This window comes from Camellia sinensis, chromosome 2, assembly GCF_055761805.1.
Source record: "Camellia sinensis isolate YWXY chromosome 2, ASM5576180v1, whole genome shotgun sequence".
Taxonomy (NCBI): domain Eukaryota; kingdom Viridiplantae; phylum Streptophyta; class Magnoliopsida; order Ericales; family Theaceae; genus Camellia; species Camellia sinensis.
The window spans coordinates 178,344,714-178,360,161 of NC_138962.1; the positions used below are offsets into that span (position 1 = coordinate 178,344,714).

Consider the following 15,448-nt stretch of genomic DNA (forward strand, 5'->3'; position numbering starts at 1 on the left):
ATGTTGTAAATAATTTTCCAACTACGACATGTCTATTGCGTAGGTTGTGAATGCATTAAATGATGATTTTTTTACAACTTGCAATGTTAGCTGTACATAATGAACTTTCTATGACGTGTATATGCCATGCCGTTAATACATCCACTATACACGACACGCGCACTCTAACTTTAAAAAATATTGAACATTTTACGGCGCACAAAAATGTAACCGTTAAAAATTTCACTTTTCACGACACACAAAAAGTCAACTGTTTAAAATATTATATTTTTCACAACACGCAATTACTATCATGAAAGGTACGAACAGAAGGAAAAAAAAAAAAAAAAAAAAAAAAAAAAAAAAAAAAAACAAAAACGCCAAAATAAAAATTTTACACGCCAAACCCCAAAAAAAATTAAATAAAAAAATAAAATAAAATCAAAACCCCAACTCTTGAGCCCTAATATCAATCTAAAAAAAACCATACCCTTCCATATACTAGTATCTCTGTCGTGTCTCTCTCTTCGTTACTTTACTCTGTAATGCTCTGTTTCTTCTCCACCCCACAGCTTTTCACTGTTGCCATTGCGCCACCGTGACCACCAGTGAGCCACCTGCATCGTCTTCACCTCCGTGCTTCTGCTATCAGGGCCGCTACTTTTGCCAAAGTTGAAACCACATCAGGTATCTTGCAATCTCCATCTCTCTCTCTCTCTCTCTCAAACAATCTGCCTCTCAATCTGAATCTGAATCTCAATCTCTTTCTCTCTTTCTCTCCTTTTGTGTTTTGTGTTTTGTGTTTGTTTGTTTGTTTTTTTTTTTCCTATTGGTAGTTTTTCCAGATGGATGATTACGAAATTTATTCTGAGATTGAAGAATAAGGATAGCAAATTTATGCATGTGTCTTCCTTCAAGGATAACCAGCTTCTTTCCCCCCTGGTTATTTTGGTAATTACTAGAAATTGATTTCCTATTTGGTTCAAATTTAATACTGTAGTTTCAGTCCCATTAACGGTCTTCTTTTGCTTTACTTAAATGGCTACTGTTATTGTGATTGCTCAAGGCATCATGGACAGGAAGGTATGAAGCTCATTTGTGGGACAAGAATTGCTGGAATGAATCACAAAACAAGAAAGGAAGACAAGGTTCAATATCACTTCTCTCCTCATATTATGTATATATATATGTTTCTTCATAGACATATCTTGGTATGTTCCAATTAATATAGTTCCTTTTTTTTTTTTTTTCGTAATTATTTCTAGGATTATGGTCACTTAGTGGCTCTTATTTTATTTTGGTGTTGGTAATTCAGGTGCCTATGATGATGAAGAAGCTGCTGCTCAAAGACAAACAGCCTCTCTACTGGTGGTTTGAATGCGATGATGTGACTATGTAGTTTCTAACAAGCTTGTGTTAATTAGATTAAATGGAATTAAATCACAAGCTATCTGCTGTTTCTGTACTAAATTGAGTGATACTGTCTCAAGTGAAATAGGAAAAGCATATGGAAAAACAACGTAAGTGGTGCATCTTTTAACTTGTGGTTTCCTAGGTTTTTTTAGGATTCTCATTTATGGCAGTAAATTTTATAGGTTGGTATGGTTATAAAACCTTTGTTGTTATTATTGTGCATAAAATTTGTTATTAGGTGATCTATCATGCTATCTTAGGTTCCCATCCTGCCACATGATAACTTAAAAGTTGTGTTGAGTTTTGATTGATGGTTGAGATTTTGATGAGACTACTGCCAGTTATATGTTAGTATTACATGCACTGGATTATATCTTGAATAACGGAAGCTAAAATTATTGCAATTCGTATGTTGAATGGAGCCCACAAATTCTACTCCCGGGATTGATTTTTGGTCCAGTTGAGGACGGTGATTTGTGTCAAATGCTTTAAATGGTTGAGATTTATCCTAGGAAGCATGAGTAGCATCTTAAGAGATTTATCTATCCTAAAGTATGCTATTTGCACCTCAAGTTAGTAGAAAATGTGTGTTTTGAATTTTGGAGTCATCGACATGATACTTGATTTACTGTAGATGCATTCTCCAGGTTATATTCTGGTTCTGTGAGTTTCTCAGTTAAAATTTATCTGTGTATCCCAGGAGCCTTTCAAGTTTTCTTTGTCAATTCCGTCATAGTATCCAAGCATTAATGACCTCCTACAAAATGTTCAATGAAATAAATATATATGGTGTGCATGCTTTAAAATTGCTGCTTTTAATGCAGGTATCTAGTCACGAGTCACGACATTTAAGATAGTTCCAAGGGGAACCGAAGGAGCTGTTAGTGTTGAGGGAACCGTTGCTGGACTTTTAGCATCAATTCTCCTTTCTTTCGTTGGTTATCTGATGGGTGAGGTATAATAAATTCTCTTTGTTTTTACAATTCTAAATATTCGACTTTCATTCCCCCCACATTCTTTCAATCTTTTTCTCTTTTTTCACTTTGCTTGTCTCCTTTATGAACAAAACTTAAAACAGCATTAAGATGGTCAGAACTTTCATTCTGCTTGTCTGTTTTTTTTAAGCTTTGTGTCATTATAATCTTTCAACAGGCACTTTTATGTTTACATCTTCATAAGATATCTGACCAAATGTGTATTTTTCCTTCTCTTGAAAAAATAATTGGAAAACAGATAAATGGACCCGAGGCTGTGATTTGTGTTGTAGCTTCCTAGATTGCTAATCTTGGTGAAAGCGTGATAGGTGCTTCCCTCCAAGAGATAGAAGGATTCTGATGGGTAGGTGACCAACACAAATTATCATTTCAATTCTTTACATTTTATTGCATCATCATATGTTTTTTAGATTTTTACACAACTCAGATTCAACTGAATGAAGACTATAAACTACTAGGGATTAGTTTAATGAATCCTTTAACACCATTTTACTCAGTCTACAATCACTTTCTTGACCTTTGAGATTACGAACGTTTTACTCTAGTGTACATTAGTTGTGTACCTATCACAAGCTCCCTTTTCTTAGGCATTTGAACCTTCGTATGAAAGATGAGGCTCTAACTTGTAACTATGTTGAGTTTTTGTTTGAGATAGCGAGTTGGTTGAGAAAGCAACTTTAGAATGGGCATTGGAAAATTTATTTATTTTTTTGGATGGGGAGGAACCCATGGTTTAGCAAACCTTGATGGAACCTCTAATCTACCATAAACCTCCCTCAGTCACCATAATCTCCACAGACCATGCACTTCAGTTAAGTCATAGGGCTTATGCCCTATTGTAGGTGGCTCCATGACTTGAATAGGGGACCTTGGGCCTTTGGTGTCTCCCAAAGCCTAACCTGTCGAGCTAACCATTGGGGTTGGAATTGGGAAAACCACTTCCTTCTTCAAACCAATATATTTAGTGTCACGCTTAGTTTTTTTGGAGTAAAGAGAATACTGTGAAGACAGATTGCTACTCTGGATTTTAGGAGTTGAGAAAGGCTTGTTGCCACAAGTGCATTATACCTGCTACTATCTGAACAGATGCATGCATTGGCTTATTCCACACTAGCTGTTCCCTTCAAACATCTAATCTACACATTAGGCATACTTCAAATGGAACAGTTAACATCAGACAGTGATGGCCCGATAAGGGCAGGCCAGGTACAGTATGGATTGGTGATTATCATTACACATACTTCATCTGGCCTATTTTTTTTTAGGTTACCTTATGTCTGGTATTCTCCACTTCTGCAATTGTTTGTTGATTTTGAACAGTTAAGGATGCACTGCAGTGTTGTTTGATGCGACTATAATTGGTATAGTTTGGAGGTAATATTGGGCTACCCACATTTCAATGCATTAGTTAGGTGGAGATTCAAAATTGTGTTGTGCTTTATTAGGGTGGAAGACCACGTGTTGCAGACTTCGTTCATGGTTCTGATGGATTAGGGAACATTTCCTTACCTCCTCCAAAATCCAAGAAAATTGAGAAGACGGCATCAGAATTTTTGGTGGATATGGTTTCTAAATATCCTGGTGAAGTATCCATACTTGCACTGGGACCATTGACGAATTTTGCTTCAGTAAGTTTTAATATCTTTCCTTTCTGTTCACTCTCACAATAATGACATCTTCAAATTTTTCGGGTGTGTACCCTTTACACTCAAGAAGCATGCGTTTGTTTGATCAGGCAATGAAAAGGGACTCATCCTTTCCAAGCAAGGTTAAGAGAGTAGTTATTCTTGGTGGATCTTTCTTTGCATTGGGGAATGTCAATCCTGCTGCTGAAGCAAATGTAAGTGATTACCACCTCTACAATACGTTCTCCTATTCCATATGGTATGAAACAGAACATGCCTTATTTTATCATACAGTTCTCTTAGATGTATTGAATCTTTTAAGATTTGGAAGTGTAGACAACTTGAACACCTATTGGGCACGTTCCATCTCATTAAATAAATTTGTTCAAAGCCATAACTGTTAGTTTCAGTGGCAGTCTCGTAATCTCTCTTGGGAGGGAGTATTTTATAGAAGTTGGAGTTAGAGCTATCCTAGGCAAAAATTAGAGCTAAGTGCTAACTTTATAATTGTTATTATGAAGTAATCAAATCAGTTTAATTCATGCAGGTACGAGCCACTATCTTATTTTCTTGGGGGGGAGTATTTTATCCATGCTTATGATCTAACATGTGCTCTTTCTACTGATGTTGTTTCAAGTTTGGTTGCTCTAAGAAGGGAAGCTTTTGAAGACGAAATCCAAGCTACTATGAATTTTCTAATATAAAGATATGGAGGGCACAAGCCGAGTGTTGATACAATTGAATCAACCCATGATGGTGCACTCGTAAGAAGATATTTGGGTAAATTTTGTACCGTTTAGAACTTAAAGATAGTTTTTTTTTTTTTTTTTGGGAGGGGGGGGAATGATTTAGAACTTTTTGGATGGTTTTGAAGTTAAGAACAATTTTTGATGTTTAGAAAACATAGTTTTTGGATGATTTGTAATGTATAGACAATTTTTGGATGTTTGAAACTTATAAATAGTTTTTTTGATGTTTGAAATAATATTTTGGTAGTTGATTGATACTTATATATATATATATATATATTTGTGAAACTTATTTGTGATGTTTTTTTAGATTGTATAGAACAGGTGAAATAGAACCTGTTGAATTAAAAAAAAAAAAAAAAAACTAAACATATTCTACGATGGGCAGAATAGGCCATTGTGTTAATTATTTGATGACTAGCAATGAGCGTTGTGATTTGTCTCTTGAATTAATAGCATGCAAAAGTAGTCGTAGAAAAATTAAACATGACGTATATGATGCATTATTAAAAGTTTTAACGGCATGCTATGGCATGTCGTTGAAAGTGAATGACTTTCCATGACTAGTCATAATATTACGTACCTTGTGTGTCGTAGAAATCGTATCCATGGTGTGCATTTGGCGCCATAAAAACCCTTTTTTGGCGCCATAATCCTTCAAAACAATAATTGTCCTTCTCACCAAATAATTTCATTAATCATATCATTTTCACTATAATGATCAATTATCTAACCTAATGTCATATCCTATTATCACTCAGATACCCTTTTATATATTAAGTATATATTTTTTACACATGTACCAGAAGTCACAAGCGGAAAATTTCCTCCATTTGGTAGGTACTAAGAGAAAATAAGCTTAAAAAACAACCATTGAATTATATATTACAAGTTTACAAAATTGTTACATGGATCAAGTAATTCAAACTCTTATACGAAACCTTAAAATTATCACATGGATCAAGCAACCATCAATTCATTATATGAAACAGTACAACAACGACTGCAATTCAAGTGAAGCCTTGCCATTACAATTAAAGCAAACTAACACCATAACAAAACCACATAAATTAAAAGCAAGAAAAAACTCAAAGCCAAACACGAGAAGCTTTAGGGGACGCAACAAAAGCTACATCAAACAACATCTGCAAAACACAAGAAACTAGAATTTCTAAATGTTTTGACTCAAACTAGCATGAGCTCATCTCCCGGAAATTTGACACTTATTCAAGGCTTGAAAGGTATCAGAAGCAACATCCTGTATCTTCAACAACATCCATTAATTCTGACTCTATGTCTTCTTTGTCATTCAATTGTTGAGATGCATTTTTCTCCAACATTTTTGTTGCACCCGAGTGCTTAAGTAGAAGCCAGACGTGTGAGAAACTGTCCACCATGCCTAAGCTCTTGAACATGGTGATTCACCGAGGAGCAGCTCGCAGCATAGCACAACATCTCTACCCATATATTACTCATGATCTCCCATTTGTCCTGCGTCTCCATTAAACTGTGCTTCTTCAAAAAATTTCTCCACATTAGGATAAGCTTGCTTAAAATTTTCACTGTTGTTACAGAAAGGTAAAGTAGGACAAAAAAGCAAAAGATGCATCATGTAATATGACAATATTTTGGTTGTTTCCACTTTGTTTGGGACTGACTTTGAACTTTCTGGTTCTGAATGATAGTAAATGTCTGTAGCAATGTGCCAAATGGCAATACTTTTGCCAAATTCTAGCTTGATACTCCAATTAGCATCCAATCCATATTTTTCAAGGGTCCACTCACCTCTTTTAATGGTATAAGCCTGTGGAGTTTCAACTTCCAAATCTTTCTGTGATATCTTACCAAGCTGACAGATGATAAGTTCTTTGATACTAAGGTCGACTCTATGCGATGGTAGGCTGAACTTTGTCGGTTTATATTTGTTGCAAAAGTTTTACCCAGATTGTCCCATAACCTCAGACCATCTTTTGTTTTTAGTGATCACAAATTCGTGAAGATGAAAAACTGGAGTGACAAACTCACTTGGGTAATGCTTACAAGCCCAAACAATTGCCCAATCTGAACCAAGTTGCACAAGAGCTCCACCTATTTCTAAACAAATGGCTCAAACTAGCAAAATTATGGTTATCGGAAGATCACCTTTCAAATGCCCATCAGGCTTTTTAACTAAGAAAAAGCCCAACACAGTGACAATGCAAGAGATGCAAATGAGTCTGAGAATGCTTCCACATACTGTAAAAATTGTGCCTACCTTACTGAAGAACATGTCATACATCAACCCCAACTCAATCTCAATCAACTTGTAAGTATTGTGAGCAGCATTATCTTTCTTCATCAATTCACAATTTTTTTTTTGTCAATTCACTACAAGAAAATTAGGCCATAACAACGTTTTTGCTATGGCGTTTTTTCGAAAAATGTTGTTTCAAAAATACTTTACAAGCAACTCATTTTGAAAAACGCATGCTACTTGAACCAACATATTTTCCCTTTCAAGGCCCACGCGTTTTTCATTTTTTCATTTCTCTCAGTTAGTGTTGAGATAGATCTAGGGTTCTGTCTCTTCATCACTCTTCCCTTTCTTACGGTGAAAGTTCACTAGATCGAGCATCGTAGGCTCCGATTTATGATTTCTCTATCCGACTCTCTCCATCTTGGCTCAAAGCACTCGATCAGTCCGATTTGAAGATTAATTTTGGGAGTCTCATTCTCTAATTTTTTGATTTTGTTTATATACGAACATAGATCTGTATCTACGATCTTAGATCTGTGTGATATATATATATATATACTAATTTATGTTAAAGAGAACACAGATCGATCAATCGATCGATTGATTTTTAGTCTATTGATCGATATCGCACACTCTCTCTCTTTGGATTTGATCGATTGATTGCTTTCTTTTAGATATGTAAGTTTTAGTCCCTATGCGCATATTAACATCCTCAAATGCTTAGTAGTGTATATTTAGGATCTCTCCCTGTAAGTTTTCATTCAGATCTCTCTCTTTAAGTTTTGGTTCAGATCTGTAATTATTTAGGATTTTTTTTTATGTTTTTGATTAGTAGTATATGTTAATGTTAATGTTAATGTTTTTGAATTGTTTTTTTGTTGGGTTGTGGATTCAAATACGCTACCTTCTTTGATTTTTGACTAAAATTTTGAATGGTTTGTATCGTTCTCTAAATCTCTCCCAGTACGTAAATCTCTATCATTCGATCCAAATCTTGGTCCTAGGATTTGATTTTGTTCATTGTTGTGTGTCAAGTACTGAGTCGATTGAATTATGTTGAGATCTTTAACATTTGAAACTTCAATTTTTTCTTAGTAACCAAGCAGTGTTTTTGTTTACTTTTCTATGTAATTTTCTTTGTTATTTCATAGCTGTCTAATCGATTGTTAGTATGAGGTTGTAGATCAAGCTTCAAAAAAAATCCCAAGTTTATATTTTTCTCACTTATCTATGTCTTTTGATCCTCTTGAATTCTGGTTATTGTGTGTGTTTCTTATTCAAAGATGCCTATGAAGTTCTTTGAAAGTACAGATTGGATCCAAAACCTGGCTGTTTGATTTATATGTTATGAAATTCCTTTAAATGGTAATTGGTTATAGAGATTTGGAATTGAGTGCTGGATCCTGGGATTTTGTAGTCCTTGGGAGTTGAGGCTTACACATCATGGCAAGGATTACACCTCAAGCTCTGCTACAACAAAGCAAGAAGAAGAAGGGTCCAAGTCGTATCGGTGCCACTACAGTTATTTTATACAGCTTAATTATAGTTGTGATGGTGTTTTTCCTGTTTTCTACTTATATTGGACTCAGGTTTGTTGGAATCTTCTTTGATGAATTAGTACTTGTTATTTTGATAAAGTGGGATTTAGAGGGACTAGCATGACACCTTGTATCTTGTTAACCAAATTTAATTTTTAGTTTGATTGTTAATTCATATGTTTTGAATCTTGTGGGTCTGGTGAAAGACCTGTATCGCTTTTCTTGGAATGATTTCTGAATTCTGAATTTAGCAACAACCCTTGTATTTAATAAGTGATAAAAAGAATTTTAATTTAATCCTGGACCTGGTGCTTTCAAATATTTCAGGTCTGTTGCAGTGGTATCTGCATTTGTTTAGTATCAAAATAGAACCACAGAAAATCCAACAATTGAATCGATGTTTCTTGTTGTGGCCGCTTTGGTTGCTGAAGCAGAGCTTGCAGAAGAAACTGAACAACTCCAAGAGGGTGTTGTGGAAAGTGGTGTTGTTGTTACCCCAACTAAGACCAAGAAAGGCAAAGCTGCATTGCCTCTAAAAAGTGACACAGTATGTGTAAACTCATTTCTTATTTCCCTTTCTCTTGAATTGTGGACACATTAGTGATTTAATTTATTGTGTTTCTTTGATTTTCCAATCTATTTTAATTGTGATTGTAAATTTTTTAGTTTCAAGAATCTTATACTTGAGTTGGGATAGATTGTGCTAATTAAGATCTACTTTAATTGGTATTTATTTTGTTTTTCTTGGATTGTGGATGTGTGTAGTGAATTACATATTGAATTTTGTTTGATTTCTGTTTATTTTGCAATTTTGGTTATAGGAAACCAATATGAGAGATTGAAACCATGTATTGTGGGTGTATTATAGTCATTTATTTACTTGTTTTTGCTTGAGTTTTATCTTAATGATGACTTATGCACTTCAATCCCTTAGAATCCTCCATTGTAGCATCTGAAAAAGACTGAATGTCATATTTTTGTTTCTTCATTTCTTCATCTGTTGATTATCTACAGACTTTGTCATAGTTGATGCTCATTTGAGAAGAATGCCTTTTATATAAGCTGATCTCGAATATTAACAATAATTCTGCAATTTTCTCTGAATTCTCAAATTATTCAAAATGATTGAAAGACCTTGTGGTCATCGCCGTTGGCAGGCTTGAAAGGGAAAATGGGGTCGGGGCATGTGGGAAGTCACTCCAGAAATGGAGGCTTTGAAATTGGCCCCTTGTGCAATGGCAGCACAGGATGAGAAATCTGATGTCCCTGACAACATCTGCCAGCAGGTGAAGAAATTAGGGCAGAACCCTGCTGCCTTTGTGCTGTTATGCTTTCTGACACTGCCAAGTTTCTTTCAAATCTGTTAGTTTCGTTCAGACACCTGATTTCCACTCTGGTGAGTCTTCTTTGATTCCCTTCTTTTATGGATAAATAGTCATGGTTTTATGGATAAATAGTCATGGTTTTGGTTTAGGCATATCCAATGTAACCATGCTCAATAGAACTAGTAAACTATGTTTTCTAATTGTTTTGGTTAATCAGGGGACCTATGTTCAAAAATACATGAAAACCGAGAGAGCGCGCCCGTGTGTGTTTTTATTTTTTATTTTTAAAAGCAGGTTTTGGGAATGTGGGTCCTCTTGAATTTTGCTCTCTCTTCCCCCCGTGTCCATGTTTTATTTTGCACTTATTTGAGCTTGGGTACTTAACTTGTGTACCTTTGAAGATGTAGCAGTGTGTATACCATTAATTAATCTTCATCTTCTTTCTTAATGTTTTGCTTTTCCCTTCTAAGATTTTTTTCTCTTTACCCAATCAAATCTCTAAATATCTTTCTTTTTGCCATAAGCAGATTCGGCATGCCTTGCAAGTCCTACATTAAGGTTAGATCTTTTGCTTGGTTTATTTTATGCTTTGATTATCAAGTTTGTGTTTGCTTTTGGAAATGGACAGAAACTTGGAGTTTTCGTGTCCATGTTCTCCATATAGTTATTAGTAAGCAGTAATTTTTTTACGACTTGCACTCATGGTGGTGTGCCAGGATGGGATTATTGTTCATGAACAACCTTTGTTTTATGAGGAGCCTGATGTGCATGAAAATATGCGTCTTGATGTAGACGATATGTCTTAAGAGGTAACACTAATAAATTGAAATAATCATTTACATGGCTCTTTTTTTGCCCTTGCCATTATTGAAGTTTGGCTCATAAATGATTGACTTTGGTAGGAGTTGTTGGCCCTGGAGGATCAAATTGGAAATGTGAGCACTGGATTGAGTGAGGAAGCTATTTTGGCAACTGTGAGGCGGCATTGTTATCTGTCAATGAAATTAGGACTTCCAGTGGAAGAGGAACCGTGCTGTATTTGTCAGGTAAGTGATATTTAAATTCTTTGTCTTGCAACTTATCTATTTGGGATCGGCTAAAAAAGTCACCTATTATCCCAATTTTTTTGGCTTTAGTGAATTTTTTTTAGATTCGTGTAAAAAAAAATTATTTTTATGTCTGACTAGTCTAGAGGGATCTAAAAAGAAGAAAAAAAAAATTGAAAAAATTAATCACCTTGTTTGGTTTTAATTGATTTTCTAAAAATTGAGTTTTTTATTTTTTTGTTTTTAGTGAATTTTTTTAATATTTTAAGCAAATTTTTTACTTTCTAGATGTACCTAACGTAGATACATCTAAAAAGTAAAATACTTGTGAATTTTTTTTAAAAAAATCAATAAATACACAATAATACGTAAATGTATTGAATTTTTATAGTATTGTATTTTTGGTATTTAGTGAAATTTTTGAAGATTTTTTTTTTTCCCACAAATATTATACTTTTTAAGTGTATTTATTACCAAACTCCATTCAACTCACCATCTCTCCCCACACTCAGTTCTGGCAGTTGGGAGGAAGGGAGTTACCAATTCATGGGTTCTATTTTTTCTCAAGTTAAAGCTCCCTCTTAAACTGGATGCTTCCATTTATTGAATCAAATTGCAGGAGGATTATGTTGATGGAAAGGAGCTTGGTAAGCTGAATTGTGGGCATGAGTTTCGCTTCAATTGCATCAAACAATGGCTCGTGCAGAAGAATAACTGTCCCATTTGCAAAATGACTGCAGTGGTTGTTTGAGAGATGATCAGTTTCAGGGAGCTCTTATCCCAAATCAGAGATCATTTGCGAATCAATTGTCCCTGTAAACTTCTCTCCGGTCCCTTCGCCATCTGAACTTAAACCATAGGCTTGCCGTTTCCTTTTGTTTGTTTCTTCTTTTTTTTCCTTTTCATTTCAGTCATGTGCAAGTTCAAATTTGAGCTAATATGTGTTCTTTTATATGAATTCTTAGCTAATTCTTTATCTCTCTAGTTAAATTTTCCATCTCTGTTCCTAGTTAAATTCTCAATTAATTGGACTGTGTTATTAAAAATAAAAAAAAAATGATGTTTTTTTGGAAAACAAAAGTCACTAAATATGCGAGGCAAATATGAAAATGAAGAGATGTGGGGTTTGGAAAAATGCTTCTAAACGATGTCGTCATTATGTAGTGGTTGTTGAAGATTTTGTGATGTTTTTAAAAACGCCGCCTAATGTTTTTAGCGACGTTTTTAAAACGTTGCTAAGCTGTTGTGGCGGCTGTATCTATGACGAAAATTTTAAACGTCGTAAAAATCTATTGCGGTGTTTTTTAAGGCTATAGCGGCATTTCAAAAACGCCACTAAAAGTCAATTTTTCGGCAGTCATTTGTTCACTTTGGACCTATCACACTCGTAATTGGAAATATGAGGATTTAAGGTAATAGGCTTGCAGCACTAGCTCCGCATTAGGTTGTGCACTACTTATTTTGCCAATTGTGTTTTCATCAATTCGAACAAAACCCACATACTTGTTCTTGGATATGGACTTGATTACCCACACTCTCTCTACATACTTGATAAGTACAGGAAAGAGCATTAACAAGGCCAAAAGAGAGAACCTCAAGGTAGAAGTCCAAGTTAGAATTAGGATGTAACTTGTTCTTAGACCTTGTGTAAATAGTCCTATAGCGTGCCTCAACCACATTCGATTTTCTTCCAAGTGTAAGACAGTCATGGTACTTGGACCTCCAAGATAAAACAAGATTATTGGTGCCCATAAACCCCTCAATAGACTCATTGGACTGATATCATCGTCACTGGGCCATACTTACAGGTCTTGATGCATGGTATGGTTCTATCTTCTATGCTACAAAGATGGATGAGAAAAATAATTGAATAAAAATAATGCAATATGACCAATATCTTGTGGTATCACTGTCGCACTTAATATCTAATCATATTCAAGACATCTTTAAAGGGAGATTTGGTGATAGCCCCCTCACTATCTAATTTGTCTTTCAAAAGAACAAGAATTATATAAGTACTTTCAAAACCCCCTAATATTTTAAAACTTGTTTCTTTTACTATATTACCCTCATATCTATCAGCTCTCCTATTAAGTCATCTTCATTATATATTTCAGAGTAAAATTTTACTCTGTATAAAAGTAAAATTTTACTTTGTATGAAAGTAAAATTTTACATTCTGAAACTAAAAGTAAAATTTTACTCTGTATGAAAGTAAAATTTTACATTCTGAAACTAAAAGTAAAATTTTACTCTGTATAAAAGTAAAATTTTACTCTGAATAAGCGTAAAATGTTACACTCTGAAACTAAAAGTAAAATTTTACTCTGAAAAACTAGTAAAATGTTAGACTCTACACAAAAGTAAAATTTTACTCTGTATAAAAGTAAAATTTTACTCTGAAAAATGAGTAAAATGTTAGACTCTACACAAAAGTAAAATTTTACTCTGTACAAAAGTAAAATTTTACTCTGTATAAAAGTAAAATTTTACTCTGAAAAATGAGTAAAATGTTAGACTCTACACAAAAGTAAAATTTTACTCTGTATAAAAGTAAAATTTTACTCTAATTCTGTCAAATGAAAAAAACAGAGCAATAGAACCAGTGTAAAATTTTACTCTGGTTCTGTCAAATGAAATTAGATAAAAAACAACAAAAATAAATAAAAAACAAACAAACAAACAAAAACAAAACAAATTAATCAACAAATCAACATATCTAATTGAGAAGAAAAACTTCTAAAACTCGATCAACAATCACAAATCTCAATGAAAAGAATACATGTGTTCAACAACACTCATACACACAAATATATATATATATATACACATATATTCAAAACTCAAATCTGTGTTTAAAAAAATATGTATAACCAAACAACTCCACACGCACTCTTCTCCACGTGGTCATTGCGAACTCGATGGATCTTCAAATTGCAATAGAAGCTTCAAATTGAGTCTAATTTTGTTTCAAGATAGCAAACACAAGTCTGATTGCGATTCAGTTAACGAAGTCGATCTGCAAGTCGTTCGAACTTAGAGTTTGCAACCTTTAAGCCAGATGCAAACTGAAATCGCAATTCCAATTAGAACTTGAAATCCAAAGTTCTCATCGAAGTTGACTCAAAGAACAACGAGTCACAAGAGAGAACCCAAGGTCAGATCGCGAAGGACTCCAGTTTGTAATCGTGAGTTCCAGAAGCTTGAATTCGGGTTGATTGTCGAATCGGATCAATTTTGCGATGAAGTCCTTGGTTTCTTAACAGGCGCAAATTAGATTAAAGCTTCAAACTAAGCTTCAATTCAAATACACAGGTCAGATTGTGATTGCTTGAACAGGTCAGTGTTCTAGGTCAAAGATTGAATGAATCTTAGGCTTAGATGAACTCGATTTTGGCTGGCCAGAGTCATAGAGACCAAGAAGGTAGAGAGAGAGTGGGTGGAGAAGGTGGGAAGATTTAGTTGAGGGTATAATAGTCCGAAAAAATATTTAAATAATAAATTTTGTCCTTTATGCAAGATTTTATAATTATGAAGGGGTTTAGAAAATTTAATTTTTTTCTTAGTCCTTTTAACAATGAACGGAAGGTAAAGGGGGTTTATAGCCAAATTTCCCATCTTTAAACCAATTATTAGCTTTTTCATATAGTTCCATAAAAGGCCAAGTATAAAAGGCCACTACAATATATAAGAGTTTTAACAATCAAATTTATGTTTCTTAAAGTGAAAATTTTATTATTAAAAAAAAAATGGAGACTAATTCTATTATCATAAGGATAGTCGCTAAAAGATCGTCTCAAAAAGTTTAAAAAATGACTTTATTGACAAAATTTTGAAAATGTCGATAATAAATTCACTTTTGGGGGACAAACTAGTTTGGTTACCTAAAAGGTTTATTTTTAAGACAAAAAATTTAGTTCCCAAATGATAGAGTTCATCATTAAATGTTCAATTTCGTTACTAAAAATATAACAATGACACTTTTGGTAACTAAAATATTTTGTATCTAAAAAATGATTTGATCCCTATATTTTTATCTTTAAAACCTTAATTTGTTATAATGACGTCTATCATATGCAAGTTATGTCTTAAAGTGGTGTTGGTTATGACTTGAATTGGTGGTGGGATCTATAAAATCAAAGTATTGTTAGCTTTGCATATATACAAACCAAATTATGGCCCAAAAAGATCTTGGGATTGTGCATGAAAATGACTTAGAAGCCTACTCTTTAGACCCAGTGATATGTAAAAGGCATGATTGATTAATAATTAGAGGATATATGAGAGAGGAAGAGAGTTGCATTGGATATTCTAATAGACTGTCACATTGGTTGGTTGGTTTGGAGAGGTCGACTGAGACATCGTCTTTTTTACAAAGTGCTGGTGCTCTTAATGCTAATGCTAGTTCTCTTTGTCTATACTGTGAGGCTCATGAAGAAAATGTGTTACATGTAACGCTTCATTTTCAATTTGTGGAAAATCTGGGCTAATTTTCTATCATGGTGGGGAGTGCAATGGGTTGTTCTAGATTCCATTGAGGGG

The 15,448-nt window shown here is 34.1% G+C and overlaps 2 protein-coding genes across 14 annotated transcripts in view; both read left to right on the top strand.

Moving 5' to 3' along the window:
- The first annotated feature begins 442 nt into the window (after positions 1-442).
- LOC114289250 (AP2-like ethylene-responsive transcription factor AIL5) lies at positions 443-9,001 on the top strand. 11 transcript variants are annotated; one of them, XR_014351387.1, is made up of 10 exons: positions 443-666; positions 816-930; positions 1,046-1,127; positions 1,295-1,499; positions 2,217-2,347; positions 2,626-2,730; positions 3,653-3,761; positions 3,833-4,015; positions 4,123-4,227; positions 8,415-8,547. XR_014351387.1 is itself a non-coding variant. In XM_082906987.1 (10 exons), the coding sequence occupies exons 2-5, from the start codon at positions 829-831 to the stop codon at positions 2,247-2,249; spliced, it is 270 nt and encodes an 89-aa protein (XP_082763113.1). In that variant the 5' UTR covers positions 443-666; positions 816-828; the 3' UTR covers positions 2,250-2,347; positions 2,626-2,730; positions 3,708-3,761; positions 3,833-4,015; positions 4,123-4,227; positions 4,560-4,994. The 11 variants fall into 11 exon arrangements, 7 of the variants coding, with proteins under 7 accessions (XP_082763113.1, XP_082763120.1, XP_082763137.1 ...); XR_014351381.1 differs by lacking the exon at positions 8,415-8,547 and adding an exon at positions 4,560-4,994; XR_014351380.1 differs by lacking the exon at positions 8,415-8,547 and adding an exon at positions 4,560-4,994 and having other exon boundaries at positions 3,708-3,761.
- Positions 9,002-9,712: 711 nt separating this feature from the next.
- Positions 9,713-15,448, top strand: part of LOC114282822 (putative E3 ubiquitin-protein ligase HIP1) — a 230,783-nt gene continuing 225,047 nt past the window's right edge. The window contains exons 1-4 of one of the 3 annotated variants that reach the window (XR_014351304.1): positions 9,793-9,931; positions 10,388-10,418; positions 10,577-10,669; positions 10,763-10,902. Coding sequence is in view for 1 of the 3 variants with exons in the window: in XM_082906890.1 (XP_082763016.1) it covers positions 9,863-9,931 (69 nt within the window). In the remaining 2 variants the exon portion in view is untranslated. Of the gene's footprint in view, positions 9,932-10,387; positions 10,419-10,576; positions 10,670-10,762; positions 10,903-15,448 lie in introns of those variants that run through there. The other 2 variants (XR_014351308.1, XM_082906890.1) reach the window with 2 other exon arrangements.

Excerpts from the sequence above, each read along its gene's own strand:
- LOC114289250 (XM_082907011.1), top strand. The coding sequence starts at position 829 with ATGATTACGAAATTTATTCTGAGATTGAAGAATAAGGATAGCAAATTT. Across the intron at positions 931-1,045 it reads TTTCCCCCCTGGTTATTTTG|GCATCATGGACAGGAAGGTA; the intron begins GTAATTACTAGA and ends TGATTGCTCAAG. Across the intron at positions 1,348-2,216 it reads GACAAACAGCCTCTCTACTG|GTATCTAGTCACGAGTCACG; the intron begins GTGGTTTGAATG and ends CTTTTAATGCAG.